Source organism: Carcharhinus amblyrhynchos, chromosome 22, assembly GCF_965287045.1.
Source record: "Carcharhinus amblyrhynchos chromosome 22, sCarAmb.v2.hapA, whole genome shotgun sequence".
Lineage (NCBI taxonomy): Eukaryota > Metazoa > Chordata > Chondrichthyes > Carcharhiniformes > Carcharhinidae > Carcharhinus > Carcharhinus amblyrhynchos.
This window is the reverse complement of record NC_137345.1, coordinates 32,809,723-32,836,723: the sequence shown is the minus strand read 5'-3', so window position 1 is coordinate 32,836,723 and position 27,001 is coordinate 32,809,723. Positions and strand designations below refer to the sequence as shown.

General features: G+C 41.4%; 1 protein-coding gene across 2 annotated transcripts in view; it reads right to left on the bottom strand.

Annotated features, from left to right (window-relative positions):
- LOC145357045 (neuron navigator 1-like) overlaps positions 1 to 27,001 on the bottom strand; it is a 698,546-nt gene that overhangs the window by 28,927 nt on the left and 642,618 nt on the right. For both annotated transcript variants that reach the window (XM_080210100.1, XM_080210101.1), the window contains 6 exons: positions 20,570 to 20,738; positions 17,158 to 17,255; positions 12,619 to 12,714; positions 4,803 to 4,971; positions 3,879 to 4,114; positions 460 to 614 (listed from right to left, as the gene is read on the bottom strand). In XM_080210100.1, the coding sequence (XP_080066226.1) occupies positions 460 to 614; positions 3,879 to 4,114; positions 4,803 to 4,971; positions 12,619 to 12,714; positions 17,158 to 17,255; positions 20,570 to 20,738 (923 nt within the window). The remainder of the gene's footprint in view (positions 1 to 459; positions 615 to 3,878; positions 4,115 to 4,802; positions 4,972 to 12,618; positions 12,715 to 17,157; positions 17,256 to 20,569; positions 20,739 to 27,001) is intronic.

Genomic DNA, 27,001 nt, shown 5'->3' with positions numbered 1-27,001 from the left:
TAAGCACTCTGGGCAAATGTACTTAGATAAAACTGCCTTTATACATTTCTTAGCACTTTTTAATATAAGTTGTGTACTTGTGGTTAATCGAGATTCCATAATTTTAAAACACTCCAACTTCTGTATTACCATAATTATTGCAACCCATTGCAGAATAATGGTATTTTTTGGGCACATCATTTCAGTATTTTACTTTTTTGCTGGAGAGGGGATGAAGATACTACATAGCGCCTAAAGGCTGTGTACATTGGTACTCTGGTGAAAGTATTATAAGTTACTTCTGCCCGAAATTGAATCTAACCCATCTTGTTCTGATGGGGCTTTTGATTTTCTTAATATCCATGTAAATGCTAGATTTTATCATAAGCGTTCTATGTATTTCTAGCGATAAAAGACTCGTAGTCAATCCATTCAGCTTTACACTAGCATGCAATTAAGAAGAAAAAGGGTAGAACTAACCATTTATGATATTTGCACGTAAGGGCACCATTGACAAGTTCACTTAGAGAGCCAGGTTCACTGAGGTCGTCAAGTATGATTACCAATGGTACGTTCCCTGTGTTGGTTTCTCTGTCGATTTGATTGGCGAGATTAGAAAGGTACAGCTGCAAATCCTACATGGAGAATACGTAATACACATGTTAAAACTGTTATACTTCCTTCATCATAAAAACACTGATGAATGGAGATGCAATTAAATTTCGCTCAATCAATCGCATTACCTAAAGCTCATTTGGACTAATTTGTTTCTGGATTAATATCTTTTTTAAACTAATGACAGCAATGTTTTGTGAGGCTTAAAATATGATGTGGAATATTATAGGACACCGACACTCAAGTTCATTTCAGATTCCTTTATTTCTGGTTTTAAATAAGCTGGTAACCCACTGAAATAATGGTTAGGCATTAAATATTTCTGCAATAATATTCTTATAAGATCATTTAAATTCACGGCATGATAATGGCCAGAATATTCCGGTCGTTCACGCCAGCGGGATTCTCCGATCCCACCTGCTGCTGTGGGGTAGCTTCACTGGGAATTCCCATTGACAGTGGCAGGACCAGAAGAGCCCTCCGCTGCCTCCCATCACCATGAAAAATGCAAAGGGGAAGCCAGGGAATCTTGCCCAATGTCTTTCTGCTCCTCTTTACATCGAATTATATAGACATGACAGCATCAATCTGGCCATTTGGCCCAACACATGAATAATGTATTTATATTCCACCAGCCTCTTCCCCTTTCCTGACCACCTCATCAGCCAAGTCTTTTCTCCCTTATCTATTTATTTAGCATGTCCTTAACCACATCTGTCTAATCTATTTGTCTCAATTGTCCCTTGGGATAGCAAGGTTCAAACTCTACATTTTTAAAGATATTTTGTTAACTTAGATGTATATTTACATATCTTATATTTATGATCTCTGATTTAGGTCTCCCTGTAAACATCTTCTCTACAGCTACGCTTCAAACCCTTCCATAACTTTAAAGACGTATATAAGGTTACCAAGAGAAAAGAAGCTCAGACTGTTTTCTGCACAAAACATAAGCAATGAAGTTTGATTATTTCATCTGCCAACTACATTATGGAGTTAATAATCACAATCTGGGCTGCGTGCCAATCCCTCTAACTCATATTCACAGTAAAAAGCAGTTTCCATACACAGCCCCATGTCTCCTATGCACTGAGTGACGTGATTTGGATAGAATGCATCGTGTGAATTGTGCACCATGCCACAATATTAACAAATACCTTTTTCACAATATTATACACCAGAGACTCGTCTCTGACCAGATTCTGTCTCCACTGTCAGACCATAATTCACATGCTGAACTGATTTATTTACAAGATAATTGCACAGAAGCAGAAACACACAAGAGGCCCAAACAGTATATTGCTTGAGGTACTCAATATATAAATTATTTCAAAACAAGATGAAATCCTAAATGTTCAGCAGTTCCTTTCAAAATTTGTGATTTCATTCTCTGAGGTATCATAATATGGCAAAGATTCCTCGGAGTCCCTTTTGGCCAAATGCACTGCAGGAGGTAAATGCAAAGTAGAGAGCTGAAGTCACTGGTAGAACTTTTCAACTCTTACACAACATTTTTCACAACCAAATGAAAAATGTTCTTTAAGTGTGACTGGCAGGGGTTATGCCCATGTATGTTGGGACTGTTGCCTTGTTCTTGAAGTCTCATTGTTACCCGAGGCAATGATATTTTTGTATTGTTCCCCCCTTTTAGAAGTAGAATCCTAGAATCATAGAATCCCTACAGTGCAGAAGGTGATCATTCGGCCCATCAAGCCTTCACCAGCAATGATCCCACTGAGGTGCTATCCCCATAACCTCACGTATTTACCCTGCTAATCCCTGGCACAAAGGGCAATTTATCATGGCCAATCCACCTAACCTGCACATCAAAGAACAAACAAAATTACAGCAAAGGAACAGGCCCTTCAGCCCTCCAAGCCCGCACCGACCATGCTGCCCGATTGAACTAAAACCCCCTACCCTTCCCAGGACCATATCCCTCTATTCCCATCCTATTCATGTTTTTGTCCAGACGCCCCTTAAAATTCACTATAGTATCTGCATTCACTATCTCCCCCGGCAGCGAGTTCCAGGCACCCACCACCCTCTGTGTAAAAAACTTGCTTCATATATCTCCTTTCTTATCTCCTTTAAATCTCCTTTATCTATGTTCTTATCTCCTTTAAATCCTGCTCCTCACACCCTAAATCTGTGCTCCCTAGTAATTGACTCTTCCATCCTGGGAAAAAGCTTCTGACTATCCACTCTGTCCATGCCCCTCAATCTTGTAGATTTCTATCAGGTTGCCCCTCAACCTCCATCATTCCAGCGAGAACAAAGTTTCTCCAACCTCCCCCTATAGCTAATGCTCTCCATAGCAGGCAACATCCTGGTAAATCTTTTCTGTACCCTCTCCAAAGTCTGCATATCTTTTTGGTAATGTGGCAGCCAGAATACTATATTCCAAGTGCAGTCTAACTAAGGTTCTATAAAGTTGCAAATGACTTGTCAATTTTTAAACTCAATGCTCCGGCCGATGAAAGCAAGCATGCCTTCTTGACTACTTGCCATCTTTGAACTGTGAGAGGAAACTGGAGCACCCACAGGACACAGACACGGGGAGAGTGTGCAAACGCCACACAGTCACCTATGGCCAGAATTGAGCCTGGGTCCTTGGCACCGTGAGGCAGCAGTGCTAATCACTGTGCCACCATGTTGCCCCATAATGTCAAAGAAGGAGGAAGGTTGGCATTCTGGTGGCTAATTAGCAAATAACTGATTTCTTTAAAGACAGCAGCTTCCTAAAACTGGCAAATCAATGATTGTTCTGTACTTCTTTGGACAAGCCAGCTGGTATTGTTTCCCAACAACTGTCAGATGTCGCAAAGTCCTCTCTGCCCAGATGTCAGGCTTGACTCTGGGAATTCCACTGGGGTCATGCGTGTAATCAGCCAGTGATCAGGATGCCCTGCTTCATTTCTGGAAGAACAGCACTCAAGTTTCTGGAGTTCTTGTTTCTTACAAACTGTGCATTGTGTTTTGGTTTAAAAGACCTCTTTTGAAAATACAGCTGACTTGAGTCAATCTTTAAATCACATTATCTCGTTTAATAAAGGCACCATCTAAAAAAAGATAGAATACAGAAATCATTCTGTTTGAAGCATAATGGGGCCTTGTCTAGGACGTAGACATAAACAAGTAGTAATTCAAAGCGTACAAAGAAAAACAATCCTGCACGTTGTGAGGTGCTAATTTAAAATTGTAAGCCCCTCCATTTCTTGCGGCTTGTAAAATAAAGGCAAAGGAGATTCAATAATCAGTATGCAATACCTTCTAAAAATTACCTTGCATGAGTGTGTATCCATATTAAATGTTACAATGATTTCATCTGTGATCTCTCTTCCTGATCTCTGAACCAAGTACTCAGCCAAGCGAATAGACAGGTAAGACTTGCCAGTCCCACTCGGGCCTGACAAGATAAGTCTTCGGTGTTTGAGCAGAAGGCTGATGTAATGCTGCATCATTGGTTTAGGAATCAGGGTTTCAAAAACCAAACTGTCCACACTTTTCTCTTTCAGTCCTGAAAGGAAATCACTTTGGTTAATTCTCCAATTAAGCTACTTTTCTCACAAAATTGTACAATGCACAAAGAAAGTACAGGTGACACGGTGGCACAGTGCTTAGCACTGCTGCCTCACAGCACCAGGGACCCGGGTCCAGTTCCAGCCTCGGGTCACTATCTGTCTGGAGTTTGCATGTTTTTCTGCGTCTGCATGGGTTTCCTCCGGGCGCTCCGGTTTCCTCCCACAGTCCAAAAGATATGTGTATTAGGTTGATGCACCATGATAAATTGCCTGTTAATGTCAGGGGATTGGCAGGGTAAATATATGGGATTGCGGGGGTAGGGCTTGAAGGGATTGTTGTTGGTGCAGGCTCGATGGGCCAAATGGCCTCCTTCTGCACTGTAAAGATTCTATGAAAGGACTTTAAGGAAGGAAGATGGTAAATCAGGTCACACCTGCTAGCAATGCATTGGTTTTAATTATTTACCAATCGGGCATATACACTTGACAGGCTTGGAAGTGGGCACAATCAGCCCAGAATGCGATTTCATGCTGGCAACCTGTTTTGTCCGGTTGGTCCCATCATGGGGGATGGGATGTGCCAGCCAGAAGTTCATTGATCATCGATAGGACTGGGAGTTCTTGGCTGCAAGCAAGGTGGGGTAGGAAAATCCCAGCTACTGTATAATTTTTCATTTCACTGACCTTTCAAAGTTACAGCAAAGCTTGTGGATTCTTTTCCCATATATCTATAGGGCATCATGTCTGGTGCATCAGTTCCAAATACTCGTTTGACTTGATCGACACTATAACTGTAGATGGCATCAGTGCTCAATCCAAGAGAAGAAACTGGATCCACCTTCATAATATAGTCCTAAGAGAAAAGCAGAGCCTGGTAAGATGGTGATTCGCTTCACCAATTGTTTTCTTCAACTTATGCAAAATTTCACAACCATCTATTTTGTTGTAAGAATTACGAATGGTCTATAATATAAACTAAAATGGAGCCCTAATTTTAATTTAAAAAATAATTGTCCAATACAATATATATACTTTTGCTTGGTTCTCTATCTGTTGCATTTTATGCACTTCTTTCAATTTGGAAAACAAGATCAATCACTTTAACAGGAAGTGTAGAACCAGGGAAACCTAGAGATATGCATACCTAAAACTTTGAAGGTGACAGAGCAATGCTGTTGAATAATCATCCTTGGTTATATTAATGGAGGAAATAGATTATACAAACATTTTCAACTCCTCAGATACTGAAATAGTGTGTGTCCATATGCAGCTAGAGATGGACAATATTTAGTTTTCTGTTGATAAGTGGAAAGTGACATTCACACCACTCAAATATCAGGCAGTAACTATCTCCACCATGAGAGAATCTAACCATCTTCCGTTGACATTCAATAAAGCAAGTAAAGTTTATTTATTAGTAACAAGTAAGGCTTACATTAACACTGCAATGAAGTTACTGTGAAAATTTCCCCAGTCGCCACACTCCAGCACCTGTTCAGGTCAATGCATCTAACTAGCATGTCTTTCAAACTGTGGGAGGAAACTGGAGTACCTAAAGGAAATCCATGCAGACAAGGGGACAACATGCAAACTCCACACAGTGATCCAAGCCGGGAATCAAACTTGGGTTCCTGACGCTGTGAGGCAGCAGTGCTAACCACTGCGCTGCCCACATAATGGTAATATCATTATCATCACTGAATCCCCTACCATCAACATCCTGGACCGAGCATAACTCGTTCCCTCCTACTTGCTGTTCCTCCGCCTTATTCACAGCTGAAGGAAGTGAGGTGGTAGGGAGAGGGAAGCAGCGAGTGGGAGGGAATGAGGACTGTGAGGATGGCGAGTAAACTGTTGATCTGTTTAAACTAAAACAGGCTAATCATGCAGAGCAAACACAGCTCTCCTTTGTCATGAGCAGGGATCATGCAATGCTATTCGGGTAAATTCTCAACTTTAAATAAGCCAATGCAAAAACAAAAATACATTATTGGAACATGCTTTAAATGGGAGCTGTGATTGTCTGAGATCAGCTAACTCAGCAAAGGGAGGGCATCAAACCAGGGCACTCTTCATATTTATGATCAGGCTACCTCACTAAACTCAAAAGTTAACAGGACAGAGCAGAGTGTGGAATTTAAACACTCTTCGAAAGGCATTGTTTGATATATTCAAAAGTGGTGACAGTTTAATTAATCGAAATCATTTCACCACAAAAAAAAATCACCCCATCAAAAGTGTTTTACTACTGACTGACGCAAGTTAAAAAAACTGAAAGTGACTTTTAAAAAAACTAATTTTTGCTAATCCGATTCTTGTAACTGCTTACTTCCTTAGTAAGTTACAAAATATATTGAATTCAAAAAGCATTTAAAATATGCTAATTAGTATCCGTGTATCTAAAAAGGATTTTAATAACCTCTGAAAGCCTAAAACTTGAGCTGCGATTAGCAGAAACTTGCACTGGGGATGATCCTGATCATGGTTTGTTTTCCGGGTGAGGCTGACATCTAATGCAATGATTTTTGAAGTAGGGCCAAAGATAGCAGGACTGAATCCACCTGGGTGTATTGGCACCCAAATCTCCGCAATCATCTGCATCCTTTTGATCCATTTTGGGTGAACTGCATTGAAAAGAAAGCAGAGCCGAGGCCTCTACATGTTGCCTAGACTAAGGTAGTTCTCATTAGTATTTGGAGATGGTTTGGAGAAAGTAAACAACATTAGGAATTTGTTAAATAAGCCTATTTTGTTCTAGTTATAATGGAACCATTATGTGGAGCTGCTGGAGACCACCAAAAATATCCAATGGCTAGTTTATTGCTAAATTGTCAAGTTTTATTACCTAGTTTTGGGAGCTCTTCAAACGCTATGAAAATCTTGAAAAAATAATTGGAGATTAGAAAGAGAAACTGTGCCAAAGCTATCAGCATGAACCTACGCAATGGAACAAGACAATTTATAGATCACATGGTATTTTTTAGTTTTGGACTAAGAGTTTGAAATTAATTGATTGCCAATCAATCATTTTTATGTACACCCCTGAATTCTAATGTGATTCAAAATCTAGTGGTTTAAAATTGGATTACAAAATAGGAACAAGAAAAGGTACTGGTAAAGGCAGGGTGTTATCAGGTTAATGAACCAGTTAATTACCAGTGATTAAGAACAAAAGTTTATCATAGAACAACTAATGAGGTAACACAATTATCTTTACAGATCTTTGTTCAGAGTTCCTTCCCTTATTACAGCATTGTAAACAAAATCTCCACCACAGAAGGGAGAGGTTGAGAATAGTGGGCGGAATTCTCTGGCCGCACTGGTCTAAATGCCGGAAATTCCTGCCTGACTGCCACTGAGTCTTCACATTGTCCGCAACCGACCCATTAGTTGCATTGGAGGGTGGGGTGGGAGAATTCTGGCCAGTATTTTTCATAGTAATACTGAATTTTCCTACACCACCACAGTGGCTACACTTCAAAAACTATGAAGCACTTTGACATGTGTGTTTGTGAAAAGTACTATACGAATGCAAATCTTTTTGTCTTTATCCCACATATTTTGCAACAACTTTCATGTGAAAGGTTTTTTTCTCAACACAAGCATGCCATATGAACAAAATATTTCAAATTCACGGTTTTCAAACTGAAAATTTTAATTTGCGATTTAATCAATAATGATATTACCGTTGCTTTGCATCTCAGCAATTGGAAAAACTCCAAAATCAATGCTTTTTTGCTGTTACTGTACCAGGAATCCCTACCCATCTAGGGGTGAGATTCTCCAATGCCATCTGCATCTGCTCTGCTGCAACCGAGAACAGAGAATTTGTGGTTCCAACCAAAACTCCATTCACTTTCAGTCGCATTGGAGAATCCCAGACACGAAATAGGACAGAGGATTTTGGTCCTAAAAGGCACTCTTCAAATTTAATTATTTTACATGTGTCTTCCAACACTAGAATTTATAGAAACTTATCACATAGGAGAATGTCATGTGGCCTATCATACCTATGCTGAAACTTTGAAAGAACAAGGATTACATCTGCACCTCTGCTTTTTGTCTGTAAGTTCCTCACTCCTAAGTACTTGTCCAAATCTCTTTTCAGGTAGAATGCTCCAGATCCCACAACTCAATGAGGAAAGTAATTCCCATCTCCCCTCTAGGTCTTTTGCTGATAATTTTACATTTAATCTGCTTATTGATCCAATCTGGTGTGAGATTTCCTCCTGTATTGATCCAATCACCAGTGGGAATAGTTATTCTCTATCTACTCTATTAAAACATCTCATTGTGTTGCAGACCTCTAGGAGGTCACCTCTTAACCTTCTTTGTTCTAAGAACAGGCCAAAATTTTCTAACTCTCCTCATAACTCAAGTTCCTCATCCCTGTTAACATTCTGCTAATCTTCTCTGTACCCTTTTTAAGCCCTTTACACCTTTCTTGAAAATTCACATTTAGAATTATCCACAATAATCCAGCTGAGGCTTCACTAGTATTTTGTAATATCCTGGAATGTCCAGTTTTCTTTTATATTCTCCTTCCTCTCTTGAAAACCCCAATAGATCCAAGTATTTTTCTAACTCCCTGACAACATTTCCTGTCACCTCTAAGTATTAATGGATTTCAACACGAAGGTTTCTGTCCTCATCAACATGCATGCCAAATTCTGGCTTTCCATATTAGTTCTCCCAAAGTGCACTCTCCACACTGAACTCCATTTGCAAACCAGCTGCCCATACTGATCTGAAGAAAACAACTATCCTCATCCTTATTTACTAATAAAGGTTTGAATCATCAGCAGATGTTATAATGCTGCACCCTACACCTGAATCTTCGTCCGTTGTATCACAGCTCAATATGGCTCCTGCTCTGTCCAAGACGACAAAGGGTCGTGAATGAAGCTCAGTCCATCACTCAAACTAGTCTCCCATTCATTCAGCCTGTCTACACTGTCCACTAGCTCAGAAAAGCGGCCAGCATAATGAAGGACCCCATGCACCCCGGACATACTCTCTTCCGCATTCTTCCATCAAGAAAAAGATACAAAAGTTTGAGGTTGCATACTAACCGACTCAAGAACAGCTTTTTCCCTGCTGCCATCAGACTTTTGAATGGGCTTGCCATATATTAAGTTGATCTTTCGCTATGCCCTAGCTATTATTATAACACCATGCTCTGAACCCTCTCCTTTCTTTCTCTATGAACGGTATACTTTGTCTGTATAGCTTGTCCACTATGGGCTGATTTGCCCATGGTTTCCTGGTTTATTCCTCTCCCCTTGCTTAATCATGCTCACAACCCTCCATTCCTTTGGCACTACTCCTGTATCCAATGAGCATTGAAAGATTGTGACAAATACCTCTGCTAATTCAAATGTTACTTCTTTCAGCAACCAAGGATACATTCCACTTACACCAGGTGACTTACCAACTTTCAATAATGCTAATCTTTGTGGTATTTCTTCTCCAATGCCCAGAGTTCCATTTCTTTTTCTCTAAAAACTTTTGCATCATCTGCTTCTTTTGTGAGATAGGTGCCAAGTACTCATTTAATACTTTTATCTCCTCCTCTGCCTCTACATGGAGGTTTTCCTTTCGAACTTTTACAGGCCGACATTTTTCCCTTGCAAACTGCTTACATTTCACATGCTTTTCAAACGCCTGAGGATTCAATTTAACGTTGCCTATCTTTGTTCATAACCTCTCTTTGCCTTTACTGTGAAGTTTTTCAATTCCTTCTTGTATTTTTCATAACCTCCCCGGCTATGAACTGAATCCTTCTGTCAAATGTTGCTATTAGTCTCCTTTTTGAGTTCAATTTTGTCATTCCATCAGACCACATTAGCTTTGGATGTTCTACCTTTTTCCTTCAAAGGAATATGCCTGGTTTCTATCTCTTCCCTCACTGTCTTCCATTGCGCCCTCACTATTTTGTGCTGGAAATTTCTAACCTAGTAAGAAGTCTTACAACACCAGGTTAAAGTCCAACAGGTTTATTTGGTAACAAACACCACTAGCTTTCGGAGCGCTAGCTGCTCCTTCGTCAGGTGAGTGGGAGATCTTTTCACAAACAGGGCAAATAAAGGCAGAAACTGAGTTTACAGAATAACAATTGAAATACGAGTCTTTACAGTTATTCAAGTCTTAAAGGTACAGACAATGTAAGTGGAGAGAGCATTAAGCACAAGTTAAAGCGATGTTTATTTCTCCAGACAGGATAGTTAGTGAGATTTTGCCAGTCCAGGCAAGTCATCGGGATTACAGATAGTGTGACATGAACCCAAGATCCCGGTTGTCATACTTAATGCTCTCTCCACTTACATTGTCTGTACCTTTAAGACATGAATAGCTATAAAGACTTGCATTTCAATCATTATTCTGTAAGCTGAGTTTCTGCCTTTATTTGCCCCGTCTGTGAAAAGATCTCCAACTCACCTGACAAAGGAGCAGCAAGCATTCCGAAAGCTAGTGGTGTTTGCTACCAAATAAACCTGTTGGACTTTAACCTGGTGTTGTAAGACTTCTTATTGTGTTTATCCCAGTCCAACGCCGGCATCTCCACATCAATTTCTAACCTACCCATGGCAAGCCCTTTCTCAAATCGCTGAAATAATTCTTCCTCATTGAGCATTTTTAAGTGTCATTTTCTGGTCCCTTTCCATCATTACTCAAAACCAGATGATGCTGTGATCCAATGTCAGCAAGACAATCTTCTACTGTAACACATTGCACTTGCTCTATAACATTTCCCACAGCACGGTCTAATACTTCTTCATTCTTTATTGAACTACAATTGAACTCCTATGAGGAGAGACTGAGGGATTTGGGGTTGTTTTCGCTGGAAAGAAGGCGGCTAAGAGGGGATCTTATTGAAACATATAAGATGATTAGAGGTTTAGATAGGGTGGACAGTGATAGCCTTTTTCCTCGGATGGAGAAAGCTAGCACAAGGGGGCATGGCTTTAAATTAAGGGGGGGTAGTTATAGGACGGATGTCAGGGGTAGGTTCTTTACCCAGAGGGTGGTGAGGGATTGGAATGCCCTGCCTGCTGCAGTTGTAAATGTGCCTAGTTTGGGGGCGTTTAAGAGATCTGTGGATAGGTTTATGGACGAAAAGGGATTGGTTTAGGTTAGTGGGTCATTGTTTTTTAACTGGTCGGCGCAACATCGTGGGCCAAAGGGCCTGTTCTGCGCTGTAATGTTCTATGATCTATGTTCTATATATATTGATTGAGAAAGTTCTCCTATACATTATATTCCTACCTTTGGCATTATGTGTGGGATTTTCCTCCCCCTCCGCAACATGTTTCATGGTGGAAAACCCATGGCGGGGGTGTGCCATTGGCATAAATGGCAGCAAGATTTCCGTGTATACTTTTCCCTGTCTATATTAGAATACATGAAGTCACCTCACATTACTGCTCTATTTTTGATACATGGCTTTGAAATTTTGCCAACAGATCTGTTGACAAACATTTGCAATGTTTGGAACACAATACAACCCTCCCAGCAATGTAACAGATTAATCTCTGTTCCTTTACTCAAACCAACTAGATTCAGTCATACAACTGGTGCTTTTTTTAATGTTTGGGACTGTAACATTATCCTTCATCAATATTGTAAAGCCGTTCTTTATATCTGCTCTATCATTCTTAAATATTTGGTAGCCAGTAATATTAAGGACTCATTCCTGACCTTATTGAGCTATGTCTCTGTTAATACAACCGTGTCATAATTCCATGCAGCAAATTGTGCCTAACTTTGTCACCAAACCACTTATGTTCCAGACATTGGGATAAATAGCTGAATCCCAGGAAGTGGAAAAGGAATTGGGAGGGGGTTATGTATATAGAAGGGAAGGAATTTCCTTCAGTTATCCCAGAAATCTAGAGATTTTGAAAATTCATGCTTATAAACACAGTGATGAGAATCAGCTAGAGAAAACAGACCCTATGAGGGAGAAATTGTCCCATGTTACACCCATACTGTGAAGTGAAGTTAGAGTTTTGGTGTTGCATTTTGAGCAGTAGTATCCGAGGCTTGATTTCAGCTGTAGAATGAGCTGCTGCCAAATTGGAAGATAACAACGTCCAAATGTTATATTGCTTTGAACATATGAATCTGAGTCCAACCATCTATATTTTGGATATGGGTCTGATTTTCCATGTCTACTGTCGTCTGGGGCTGTCATTAATGTAATTGCAGAGGCTACTGAGAAAAAGATGTGTCGTTTGTTTTTAAATAAGCACACACTGCATTGCTAGCCTGGGCTCAAAGGCCTCCAGCATTTATTCTTCCTTCCCAGGATCTGCCCCTGAGCCAGCCTGGCATCCCAATTGGCTGATTTTGAGAAGGCCCTGTCTAGAACAGCAACAGGAAGCTCGACAAGCATCTGCAGCTCACCAGTTTTATGGAAGTGAACGTTTCATCAGATACACCAATTTTCATCAGAGTCCAAGTTGAGAGGTAATCATATAGGACAACAAAACAGACAGACCTTAAATAATTGGCAGATGACTCCATCTAACATAGTCCAGTCAGTTGTTCCAGTTACTTTGATGGAACCAATGAAAAATTCTTGCTGCTTTGTCGTCTGTTGGGAGAGAGACAGCAAATGTGATACCTGGCAGTGTATTTGACAAATGCATTGTTTTGTCAGTGGGACTTAAGGTTGTCCATCCCTACTTGCCCATGAGAAGATAATAACACTGTGTAAGAAACAGAATCAGTCAATTTCTCAGGATATTGAGAGACTCATCAGCCTAATGCCCTGAATTTTGGGCAACAGACAGAGAACAATTGTCTGCAATATAGTGTTTCCATTGCATTTGTACATGATATAAATGTTATAATTTTCATGTTCCCAGGGAATACAGTACAGCAGTAATTCATCTTTGAATACCACCTGGGAGATGCAGATGTAGAGATGATGTCTTTGGACTAGTATTCCACAAGTCCGGGCCAATGCTTGGGGCCATGGTTTAAATCCCACCCCAGCAGCTGGTGAAATTCAATGGATGGAATTTTCTGCACCATTGTCCCAGCATGTTTTCCAGAATGGCGGGATCTTCCAGTCCCACTGACGTCTACAGTATTTTGGGTGGCTTACCTGTTCCAACCTCAACAACAAGTCTCACAACACCAGGTTAAAGTCCAACAGGTTTATCTGGTAGCAAAAGCCACTAGCTTTCAGAGCACTTGCTGCCCCTTCGTCAGGTGTGCTCCGAAAGCTAGGGTTTTTGCTACCAAATAAACCTGTTGGACTTTAACCTGGTGTTGTGAGACTTCTTAGTGCATTCACCCCAGTTCAACGCTGGCATCTCCACATCACAACCTCAACAAGACAGGAAGGTCTGCAAATTTCTACCCAATGAATAAAATATCAAATTAAAAGCTGTAGGTGATTCTGAAACTACTCTCAATTGTTATAAAAACTGGATAAAAGCAAATTACTACAGATGCTGGAATCTGAAACCAAAAGAGAAAATGTGGAAAATCTCAGCAGGTTTGGTAAGGAGAGAAAAGAGCTGCAGTTTCAAGTCCAGGTGACCATTTGCAAAGCTCTTTTGGTCATTTCATTTACTAATGTCCTTTAGGGAAGAAAATCTGCAGTTTACTTAGTCTGGCCAATATGTGACTCCAGTGATCGACTCTTAATTGCCCTCTCAAATGGCTTAGCAGCTATTCAGTTTGAAGACAATTAGGGATGGCTAACAAATGCTTGCCAGTGAAACACTTATCCCATGAAAGAATAATTCGAACTGGGCCCTGGAATAGACCAGAGGATCTGTAATTTCTGATCTTTTTAAAGGACAAAGCAGAGTGTGTCAAATCTAGCAGAAGCCAGTGCTGGTTCGTAAGAAGGAGTGTCAACAGTTTTCTACCAACCTAGTACTTATCCAACATATTCTCAATAGCTTGTGTGTAAAAGGAAGTCAAATGCTCAGGAAAAAATATTCTATCTGATTTAGCATGGGAGGGATGGGTGAAGGAGAGTTGTCAAGTTGCTCAATACGTTCCTATTACTTTTATCCCAGTGTGGTCAGGCAGGTGAAGAGACTAGCCCATTACACTTGGGGTGTCTTGATGCCTGCGATGGTGGTTTGCCTAAGCGAGGGTAAATAAAGGATCAGGTAGTTAATGAGGGTAATCCAAGGCTTTATCTTATGCAATTTTTAAAGTCATCTCAGCCTTTTGGCCAAGATGAAGCGTTAGATCAAGCCTGGGATGTAGTGCAATGCCTCATCCAGCCAGCTTGTTTGCCATTTACGTGAGGACCATAATTGGATTCAATTTAAATTGAGTTTTTTGGTTATAATAAAAGTACCAACAAAAGAATAATGTTCCACTGGCCAGAAGTTTATGCACAAAGTTTGGGTGCGTGCTAAACCAGAAACATATGAAATTGTGTGGAAAAGCAACAGCTCATCTCATGCAACATGGCTTGACAGGCAGACGCTCTCCATCAAGCTCTCCATCAAGGAACCAATTTAACTTAGTTTAACACCAAGTTCACCAAAATTTAGTGTCGATTGTTCAGCCAATGTGAAATCGCGCTCCAAGGCTGACTATGACCAGGAGCCTGCTTTGCACCTGCTTCTGGGCTCACCAAGTGCAGGCACCTGATTAAAAATTCAGGCCACTGAAGAACTGTGGGGAAACCAAAAAATGCCCCGGTAGACAAATCACTAAAAGCTAGTGCACAGGTACAAAATGTAATCAGATAGGATAATGGAATATCTTAGGGGGAGGAAGTTATGCTCCTGCTGTAACAACTGATCTAATTGCTTCCCCACCCACGTACTTGCCCGTAACTGCAGCCATTCACTCCGTCAAAGAACAAAGAAATACTAATCACATCCTCCCAGTGAAAAGGGGTGAGCGCTAAATGTATTAAATAGTTAAAACAATCAATCACTGCAGCTGAGTTAGTGCTACAAAATTACTGTTATCTTTGTGGCTGGGGACAATAATTCCTGTCCAGGGAGCTCTTTTACCAGCTATCTTGAATCTCTGGCCAAGCATGTTGGGAAAGTTATTAGCTGATCAAATCAGCATAGTGTTCATCTCGTGTACTGCCAGCTAATCTAGCTCACACAAGGGCCATAGTCTGAAACAAAGAAACAATTCTGCTACTTCTAATTCAAATTGGTCTTCCTCTATGCAGCAGACAATCACAGAATCCTACAGTGCAGAGGGAGGCCATTCAGCCCATTGAGTTTGCACTGACCACAATCCCACCCATGCCCTATCTCCATAATCCCATGCATTTACCCTAGCTAGTCCCCCCCAGCACTAAGGGGCAATTTAGCAAAGCCAATCCCCCTAACCCGCACATCTTTAACTGTGGGAGGAAACCAGGGGATCCAGAGGAAACCCACGCAGACAGGGGGAGAATGTGCAAACTCCACACGACAGTGACCTAAACTGGAATTTGAACTTAGGACCCTGGCGCTGTGGGTCAGTAGTGCTAACCAACTTGTCACCTTCCAAAAAGCAAAATCCTTTCAGGTAACAGACAATAAAGAAGAATGAATAATCAAGATTCTACTTTAAATAACACATTAAAAAATACGAGGCAATGAATTGCTGTTGTGCATTTTTTTCTTGCGAATATGTTTTTCCTTCTTTTATCCTTATCTAATGTTACTAATTCTCAGTTGGGATACAGTTTCTCAGACATTGGCTATTGTTCAAGTAGCCATACTTCATGTGGGAGCGAAGTCAAGTCATTTTCCCAGTATTTCCCCACCACCAGCATGGACAAGGTAACTTTCTGATATGTACTGGTACAGCCTTTTGAAAAACTGTTTGAGCACATGAGTCACGACAGCTGACCCTGGTTCTGTTGTGTGACATTAATTTGTGTGTCCTTGGAGATAGCAATTGGGAGCAATTTTTTATTCATTCGTGAGGCATGGACATCACTGGCAGCCAGCATTTATTGCCCATCTCTAATTGCCCAAAGGTTAACCACATTGCTGTGGCTCTGGAGTCACATGTAGGCCCAACCAGGTTAAGTATGGCAGATTTCCTTCCCTAAAGGATATTAGTGAACCAGATGGGTTTTTCTGACAATTGACAATGGTTTCATGGTCATGAGTACATTCTTAATTCCAGATTTTATTTTTATTAAATTCAAACTCCACCATCTGCAGTGGCAGATTTGAATCCAGATCTCCAGAATATTAACTGAGTTTCTGGATTAATTGTCTAGCGATAATATCACAAGGCCATCACCTCCCCAGAATCAGCATGAACATGAGTTCATACTGATGTCAATAACAGTGTTCACATTGCCCCCTGTAATGCATCCACCTACTTCAGCACATAATGAAAAGTCATCCTGTCTCTCGGGGCTGGATTACGTACCCTGATGGTGGCCTTCTTGCACTACCGTGTAAAATTAAGGGTTGAGCTCACCACTGCTTAACCAGTTTGCCTCATTTTAATTTTAGTCGCAAGCCCTTTAATTATTATGAGGCAGGACTCCAGGAGGACATTCTACCTCATAGAGCTGCCAGCCAATCAGAGGCTGGCAGCTCTGCACATTAACAGTGCCAAGCAGGAGTAGTGGCCACTTCTGGTACTGCAGCTAGGCCAAGGATTTGGAATTAAACAACAGACCTGCATATTCAGGCAGGTCCGCGAACTCATTGGAGCCAGGCTGATGGGCAGGGTTAGATGTGATGGCCCACAGTTAAATCGAAGCAATGGCAACATGAGGCCCTTCAATGACCATTTATTGCCCACTTCAAGAGGGCCGCAAGTGGGGAACCCACTCAAAGCTTCCCCTGACACATGCAAAATGATGGTGGGCTAGGATGTGGCAGTGAGTGGACCAGCAGCGGATAGGCAGACAAAGGCACAACGCCTTAACTTCCAGACTCACCCGCCTGTTTTCCAGTCTGCGGGTGGCCAGTAATATTCAACCCTATGATCCAGCTATTCATGGTCTTAACCGGGGAAACCTTTGGTAATTCTTATTCATTGTATTGTAGATTTCAAACTGTGCCTTTATTAATAAGCATCTTACTTCATTACAAATCTGCTCCTCAGTCAGAAGGATCACAATTCGAACATTTCTTTCTTCCTTCAGGGAAGAGCTGGTCACTCCATCCATTGGGGATACATCTGAATCCGAAAGAGAACAAAATGAGTACCACAGAGCTGAAATTAACTTTCACATCCAAAAAAAGGTTTCAGTTGTAATATTAAGTGATTCACAAAAAAAAAATGACTTATATTTTGTCGACAAACATTTAAACATTCAGCATATTCACAGCTGAATGACTGAAATGGAAAAGACACAATTGCATTTACAGATTAAAACCAAGAACAGTATTTTTGGCTTTGTTGCCTCAGTGGGAGGGATTACACAGCCATAATAGAGCCTGCAAAATCATTGATCCACTTGTTTTACTGAGTGGAAATTTGGCCCACTTTTTCTAGGTGTGCAACCCTGTCCACCTATATTTTTCTCTATGCTCCAGCAAAATAAGTTCAGAAATGTGTTCATAATGAGGTCATTTGGAGAAACAGATGTGTGGCCATCTGTTTCTGTTGATACAGTTCCCAGATGGTATAATTATGAATGCTTGGCTGAGTCCCAAGCCTCACTAATGGATTAGCTCAGCTCAATTTTCATAGGCTGAAGTGGAGTGTTTGCTTGACATCTTTATAGAGGGTATACATTATTCTTTGATTTTTTAAAAAAATGTCCATAAGTTCTTTTGCAAAATAATGAGGTGTGAAATGAAGTAAAGCTTTGATTATTGGTACCATAATGGTTCTGTCTGACTGACACTTTTATAGGGTTGTAAGGGCAGCAGTTTTTCTCAAAGTAGATTTCTGAATTATTTTATTCAGCATCTCTTGCCATTGGTATATGGCTCATTGGCTTTGATACGGGGCATGAGTGGGCATGGAGGTGACATAGGGCATGGAGTGGGCATTGGCACAACATTTAAAACATACCTTTCAAAAGATTCTTGAATCCAGACTCCGGTTCACAACTCTTCTGAGGTGCCGTAAACCACATGTCCATGAGAGCTGGCCCGATTCTAGGAAATGCATGGACGGAGAGAGGTGGTTGCAATAACTACCCCTGCATTGGAACTGGCCAGATCAGGGGTGCCAGATGTGGGCTGGCTACTCTCACATTTATCCTGTGCTGGCAAAAACTGGAAGCACAGGATAAATGTGAGGGTAGCCAGCACCTGGAATGGAAACAGGATACTAGAATCAGATCCTGCCACCATTTTTAATGATCTCTGAAGTCAGTCCAACTTCACAAATTTCTAGTCCTACAGTGCAGAAGGGGGCCATTCAGCCCATCGAGACTGCACCAGCCACATTCCCACCCAAGCCCTATCTCCATTACCCTATGCATTTACCCCAGCTAGTCCCCCAGACACTAAGGTGGAATTTAGCAAAGCCAACCCACCTAGCGAGCACATCTATGGACTATGAGAGGAAACTAGAGCACCCGGAGAAAACCTACACAGGCACAGGGAGAATGTGTAGACGCCACACAATCAGTGACCCAAGCCAGGAATTGAATCCAAGTCCCTGGTGCTGTGAGGCAGCGGTACAACCACTGTGCTGCCCCAAAATAGATGATTTAAAAAAAAATTATCCCTTACTGCAAGTAATTGTATGTACATTTTGACCAAAATCTTTTATTTCATGTTAAATCTTAAATCCTTTTAACATACCTATACAGACATGTTAATGATAGCATTAAAATTGTTCATTTGCTCTTGTTCATTGATCCTGTCATTACCCAAATTCATTTGAGCCTGATACTTATTCGTTCAATATATTCCCTTTCTCACGTCAACATTATGTTTCTTTTAATCACCATTTCCTTCTCTCTGCCCTTGCTTTCCTCCCTTCACACATTTTTAAAAATTAATTTGTGTTTAAAATGTATTTTTCTTTCAATTGCAATTCATTACTAACCTAAGAGTTACAGAACTCAAACATAAGGTGCAGTTAACAAGGTCTGGATTTTACCACTGGTTACATTTGCCTGTTTTTTGGGAATCTGCTTCAAGACGGAGTTGCCAAAGGCATGTGCAAATTCTACCTGGTGGCTATGTTAAATGCTATGAGAGTATGGGTGGAACTGTCTCCTTTCCAATAGCCTTAAGAAATTTCAATACTGAGTTAATGTAATGCTAGGAAACCCAAATTCCCTGTGTACATTTAAAATTGACTGGACTGGAGTTACATTCCACGCTTGTCAAAACATCTTTAAAATACTTGGAGTTATTGGACCCGGGGAGTCACACAGTGACAAAACTGATCAGTTATACTGCCACTTTCACCTAATGCATACCATTTGCATTAACATAAAAATGGTAGTCAGGATGAAATCCACTGTTCAGTGAAGCCCAGCACAATGTTGTGACAAGTGTCTCTCTTCTTTTTTTCTCTATTAACAGAAGAGGTTTTCTTTGAATTTCTCCCATCTCAAGCCACCCATCACCACACAGTAATCCGGAGTTCAGGATCTGAAGATCTCCATTGTGGATTACTCCATTCCAAGCCTCTCACTGGCCACACAAAAAGAAATAGAACTGAAGCATGAAAAGTTAGCAAGATCAGGCCGGTTAAAAGATTGGCTCTTTGTTTCAGTGTCTGAGAAATTGTGAAATGACACAGTTCCTACATGAGATTCATTGATTGGAAACGTATTTACTGTTACTGCATAGTATGTGCTTTGGGCTATCATGAAATTGGATAAAGGATGGTACAAATGCAACTTCTTTCTCTTCTTCCTTTCTTCAACTGATGTAACAAATAAACCTTAAAGAGGCTTTAAACTGAAGCTAAATTTATATGGATAGTAAAAGGGAAGATCTTTCAAGGTCCACACACAGCTTGTGTGTATGACCGTCTAGACGGTGATTATTGAAGGATTAGATGGGTTGGCATACAAATCATTACATTTCAAAATAACTCAATGCATGAAACACTTTTGAGTTATGATAAACTGCTATGGAAATATCATTATGAGATTCTGAACTAAAGGGTAATCATGGAATAGGAATTTTAAGTCAAGTGACTGAACACTTGAATCCCATCAGGTTCCCATCAGTGTCTAATGTCACCGTTCAAGCAGACTGATTAACTAGGAATAAGTCAAATGGGAGACTGAATAGAAAGGAGCCAAGCAGAAGTGACAGTAAGAGGAGATGGAGGAACAACAGTTGCTGATTGTAAGGGATAGACACTTCAGCTTCCCAAATCACATTCCCATCACATGCCAGAGGTGAAGACCTCATTGTGAAATCAGTTCCTCCAATCGAAAAATAATATTGTAGTGAATAAAAATCCCCTTGTGGGACAAAGGATTTCAGAGTCTTTTCTGTTCTGTGTGTCAAAGATTTTTGCAAGACAAACATATGAAAATGCAGTATAAAATATGTATTCATCATTACCTTGATCAACAGAATCTGTAAGACTTAGACTGAATGAATGAGCTAAGGTGAGGCCTAATGATCGCCGAGGTGAGGAAGTGGCAGACGATAATGTTACAGCCTGCGAAGCTCCAGTACCTGTATCTGCTTTGAGACGGTCATTTTCCAGTTTTAATGCCTCAATTTCCACCTAGAAAGGCAAGATGAATTTAATAAACACATTTGCCTCTTACAAAGAACAAAGAAAATTACAGCACAGGAACAGGCCCTTTGGTTCTCCAAGCCTGCACCGATTATGCTGCCCAACTGAACTAAAATCCCTTACCCTTCTGGGGAACCATATCCCTCTACTCCCATCTACTTTGTGTTGGGATTACAAGCAAGTCATAAAAAGAACATACAATACATCACTGAAGTTTTTGCTTGTCATTCCAATAGAACTTTTGTTTATCCAGCCTTATCATAATATTATCATCTCACAAAATTGCAACGAGGGACCTATTGTTTGAAAGATTTTGCAATTACATGTTTTACAAATGAAAGATTACAGCCAGATTTCTCTGGCAGTTTATGCCGGTGGCATTCTCCAGTCCCGCCGGCAGTGCAGCGCTGCCCATGGGTTTCCTACCCAGGGATCTGTTCTAGGACCCTTGCTGTTTGTCATTTTCATAAATGACCTGGATGAGGAAGTGGACGGATGGGTAAGTAAGTTCGCTGATGACACGAAGGTCGGTGGTGTTGTGGATGGTCTGGAAGGATGGCAAAAGTTGCAGCAGGACATAAATAGGATGCAGGACTGGGCGGAGAAGTGGCAGATGGACTTCAACGCGGATAAATGCGTAGTCGTCCATTTTGGCAGAACCAACGGGATGAACGAGTACACTATCAAGGGCAGGAGTCTTGGTAGTGTTGAGGAGCAGAAGGATCTTGGGGTCTGGGTCCACAGGACTCTTAAATCGGCCTCGCAGGTGGAAGAGGTGGTCAAGAAGGCGTATGGTGTACTGGCCTTCATTAATCGAGGGATTGAGTTTAGGAGTCGGGAGGTAATGCTGCAACTTTATAAGACCCTTGTCAGGCCTCATTTGGAGTACTGTGCGCAGTTCTGGTCGCCTCACTATAGGAAGGACGTGGAAGCTATTGAAAGGGTGCAGAGGAGATTTACAAGGATGTTGCCTGGACTGGGAGGCATGCCTTATGAAGTTAGGTTGAGGGAACTGGGTCTCTTTTCCCTGGAGAGACGTAGGTTGAGAGGTGACCTGATAGAGGTTTATAGGATGTTGAGAGGAATAGATAGGGTGATTCTCAGAGGCTATTTCCCCGGGTTGAAATGGTCGCTACGAGAGGACACAGGTTTAAGGTGCGGGGAGGAAAGCACAGAAGTGATGTTAGGGGTAGGTTTTTCACTCAGAGGGTGGTGAGTGAGTGGAATCGGCTGCCGTCAGTGGTGGTGGAGGCGAACTCGCCGGGGTCTTTTAAGAGACTTCTGGATGAGTATATGGGGTTTTATGGGATTGGGGGTTATAGATAGGTGTTGATGTGATCGGCGCAACTCGTGGGCCGAAGGGCCTGTTTGTGCTGTGGTGTTCTATGTTCTATTATGGTGTGCCATCAATGGGAATTCCCATTGACAGGGGCGGGACCATAGAATTCCACCACTGGCAAACTACAGGCCACCTCCCACTGGCGGGAGACACGTGGCTGGGAGGCTGGAGAATCTTGCCCGACTTCAATTTTTGGGAAAACCATGGGGTAGTTTTCCCTCTTTGCTTCTTGCGTGGTGATCTCACTAAGCAGAAAGCCTGACCATTGTAAAAGCCGCCCGTAAATTTAACTGAAAGGAATGGAATGGAAATCCAATAAATCTGATAAAGGGTGGTCAATCCATTGTGCCAGTTGACCACACAAGTGGCAAAGCTGGAAACCTACCCCCCACTTGGTTTGACTGATGGCACTATATAGTCATGATTGCATAATTATGAAAACAAAGCTCTGTCTCAAATTGGCTAAATTCCACTTGAACTGCAAGAACATTCTCTGAAATGTTGGTTCACCAAATTATAAAAAGAAATATAGCAAGTTCCCACCATCAGTTACACCACCAAAACTATTAAAAGTATCAATGCTGAGGGACAAACTAAAGCTTGGGGCAGCTACAACAGTGGCACAATGGGGAAGGTTGCTGTCTAAAACCTTTCAACCACAGTGAATCAAGAGGAGCATGTATACAGTGAATGGTACTGAAGCACCTCGGCGTGCAACTTTTTCTACGTAGACAACCTTTAAACTAACTTTGTAACATTTGTAAGACCATTGTAAAATGCCTGAAACATTTCCTTGATTGTATTGAAGTGTCTCAGAATGTTACTTGATGCAAGTAGACAGCTTGAATATTATTGCTTTCTCTGTGATGGTCCTTTTGGAATGTTTGTAATGTTCTCACAGATTCATGGATGAAGTATATTTGTGGAGAAAAAAAGGAAATTTCAATACAAAGAATATTCTGGTTTCAAGCAGATTAGTCATTATTATACATCAAGAGAAGAAGTAATTTCACACATTTGGAAGCATCAACATAATCACTGTCATATTTCAGTTTAGTTCTGATTTTAAAAAAAATGATTTCATGAGAATTTGGCATTGCGGGCAAGGCCAAGGTTTTTTGCTCATCCTTAAATGTACTTGAAAAGGTGATGGTGAGCTGCCTTCTGGAATCGCTACAGCCCATCTGTTGTGGGTACACCCACAGTGCTGATCGGCAGGCATTTCCAAGATTTTAATCCTGTGATGGTGAAGAAATGGCAATCCAGTTCTAATTCAGGATGGTGTGGCTTGCAAGTGGTGATGTTCTCATGCGCTTGCTGCCCTTGCCCTTCTGTTTTGTAGAGATTGTGGATAGAGGTGGCATGATGGCACAGTGGTTAGCACTGCTGTCTCACAGCACTGGAGACCTGGGTTCAATTCCCGGTTTAGTTCATTGTGCAAACTCCACACTGACATTCTCCCCATGTCTACAAGGGGTTCCTACAGGTATTCTGGTTTCCTCTCAGTCCAAAGATGTGCAGGTTCGGTGGATTGGTCATGTTAAATTGCCCCATTGTGTCAGGGAGACCAGCTAGAGGAAATACAGGACTTATGGAGATAGGGCCTGGGTGGGATTGTGATCGGTGTAAACTTGATGGGCCGAATGGCCTCCTTCTGCACTATAGGATTCTATGATTTGGAAGGAGCTGTCAAGAGAACCTTGGTAACTTGTTGTAGTATATATTTTATATGGTACACGTTGCTGTCACTTTGCATCAGTGAAATAGGGGAAGACTTTCGCCCAGCAGTAACCCCCAGAATGTCAAGATGTTGATTAGAGGTGGCGGGCAGAATTCTGCAACGGTAGTGATATTGAATGTCAAGGGAAGATGGTTACATTCTCTCTTGCTGGAGATGGTCATTGCTTGGCTTGAATGTTATTTGCCACTTACCAGCACAAGCCTGGATACTGTTCAGATCTTGCTGCATATGGACATTGGCTGCTTCAGTACCTAAGGGATCTGAATCATCAACAAACATCCCTCTTCTGACTTTATCACACAATGGAGGTCATTGATGAAGCAGCTGTAGATGATGTTTGGGCCTTGGCACTCCAACTGAGGAACTCTTGCATCAATGTCCTGGGTCTGAGATGATGTGCCTCCCAAAACCATAACTATCTTCTTTTGTGCTTTGTATGATTCCACTCAATGGAGAGCTTTTCCTGGTTCCCACTGAATTCAGTTTTGCTAGGGCTCCTTGCTGATGTCAAGGGCAGCCATTCTCACCTCACCTCTGGAATTCAGCTCTTCTGTCAATGTTCGAATTAAGGCTGCACTTGGGTCAGGAAATAAGTGGTCCTGGTGGAACCCAAACTGAGGATCAGTGGGCAGGTTTGTGTTGAGAATTGGCATTTTACAGCACTACGGATGACAGATTCCACCATTTTGCTGATTATCGAGAGTAGACTTATGGGGCGATGATTGATTGGATTGGATCTGTCCTTTTTGTGGACAGAACATACCTGGCAATTTTCCACTTTGCCGGGTAGATGCAAACGTACTGGAACAGCTTGACTAGGGGCAACTAGTTGTTTATAGGATTGTCTATCCTATTCACCACTATCCACAACTTGATATGACAGGATTGCAGAACTTTGATCTGATCAGTTGGTTATAGGACTGCTTAGTTCTGTCTATCCCATGTTGCCTCCACTGTTGTTGTCTTGTATTGTAGCTTCAGCAGATTGATACCTTATTTTTAGATATGCCTAGTGCTGCTTCTCCTGCATTCTTTCGTGAACCAGATTGATTCCTTGGCTTAAATATAATGGTAGAGTGGAAGATAATCCATTCCATTCCATGAGGTTACAAATTGGTTGAATCCAATTCTGCTGCTGATGATGACTCACAGGGCTTCATGGGTGCCCAGTTTTGAGTTGCTGATTCAATTCTGAATCTATCCCATTTAGGTAGTGCCACACAGCACAATGTTTTCTTGTTTAATAAATGTTTTATTCTTTGTTACAAGTCCATCAGCAGTCCTATGACTCTGCTTATCCACATATCTAAGCAAAAATTAAAAGTTAGGATCTATCAAGCTGGGTTCCATCCTGGGATCAGACTTGTCCAGTGTAGTAACATTAGCAGGGATCATAACACATTGAAGTCTCCCACTTAGTGTACGTTCTGGCCCCTGCTATCCTTGGTGCTTCCTCCAAATGGCGTTAAACATGAAGGATGACTGATTTATCAGCTCGGGACATAGCTGGTAATCAGCAGTTCCCTTGTCCATGTTTAACCTTATTGGACAAGATGTCATAGGGTCTGGAGTCAATGTTGAGGACTCCGAACTGCAATTGCATACTCTTCTAGGTCTCTTCTGCCAGCAGGATAGGATATGCCCAGAGATGTTTATGGTGGTGTCTGGGACATTGGCTGTGAGATATGATCTGCTGGAAATGACTAGTCTGTGGGACAGCTCTCCCAACTTTGGCACAAGTCCCCAGATGTGAGTAAGGGTATTAGCAGTGTTACAATAAAAAATACGACGACTTATTATATTAATTTAATTGTACTTTAAAATGTGTGCATGTGCAGCCTGTTATATTGTTACATTATTGAAAAATAAATAGGAACTAATTGTTATAGAAATATAGAAACATAGAAGATAGGAGCAGGAGGAGGCTATTTGGCCCTTCAAGCCTGCAACCCCATTCATCACAATCATGGCTGATGATCAAATAGCTTAATCCTGCTTTCTCCCCATAACCTTTGATCCCATTTCATCCCAAGTGCTGTATCTAGCCGCCTCTTGAACACATTCAATGTTTTGGCATCAACTACTTCCTGTGGTAATGAATTCCATAGGCTCACCACTCTTTGGGTGAAGAAATGTCTCCTCATCTCCATCCTAAATTGTCTACCCGAATCTTCAGACTGTGAACCCTGGTTCTGAATTCCCCCTACCATCGGGAACATCCTCCCTGCATCTACCCTGTCAAGTCCTGTTAGAATTTTATAAGTCTCAGTGAGAACACTGCCCACCACCCCCACCACCCCGCCCCCCACCTCCCCCAATCCCCATTTGTCTGAATGCCAATGAAAACAATCCTAAACTAGTCAATCTCTCCTCATACATCAATCCCCAGAATCGACCTTCGTGATGAGTTTGTCCATCTGGAGCGCCACATTTACTGCTGCACTGCAGTCAGGTGCCAGCCAACAATGTATCAGTCCACCAGCCACATGGACAGTTAGAAGAACTACACGCCATGAAGCTCTAACATTTTGAGCATATCTCAAGGAGCAAGAAGACGTAACATGGACACATACACGAGTAACTGGATGCAACTTTGTGCCAACAATTTTCTCTCAACAACTTCTTGATTCCATCTGGATTATCAAGTGCTGAGTGAAGGAAAGGTGTTTCTTCATAGGAGGGAGCAAACCAATGGGTGATCTGATCTTGGCTACTCTTGCAGTACTCTCAGTAATTAGTTGGAAATGACTGTGTGCATCTGTCCAACCATTCTCTCAGCTGAGAAGCTGTGTATGGTAGGTGGAGATCTAAAAATAATTTTCCAATGTGGGATGAAGATGTCGTTTGAGGTGTTTTTTTCCTGCGATGCAAATTCAGGGATATATTGAAGTTGGGCAGATTTGATCAGGGGGTTGAATATCATGTGGCATGTTTGCCCCAGTTGAGTGTTATTTTGTTGACACGGATAATTTAGGGACAAATAAGACCACATCATGAAAATTCCTTTAAGAAATATTATAATTTCTCACTACTGTGGTGTCTCAATCTGGCAATTGTTTCTGACATATTCACTACGTTCACATGTTTACACTACATTTATCATCAAGTGATGCGCAGTGCATAGCCATCTGGTATATCTGCAAATTCTGGTTGCTGGATACCAAATGAACT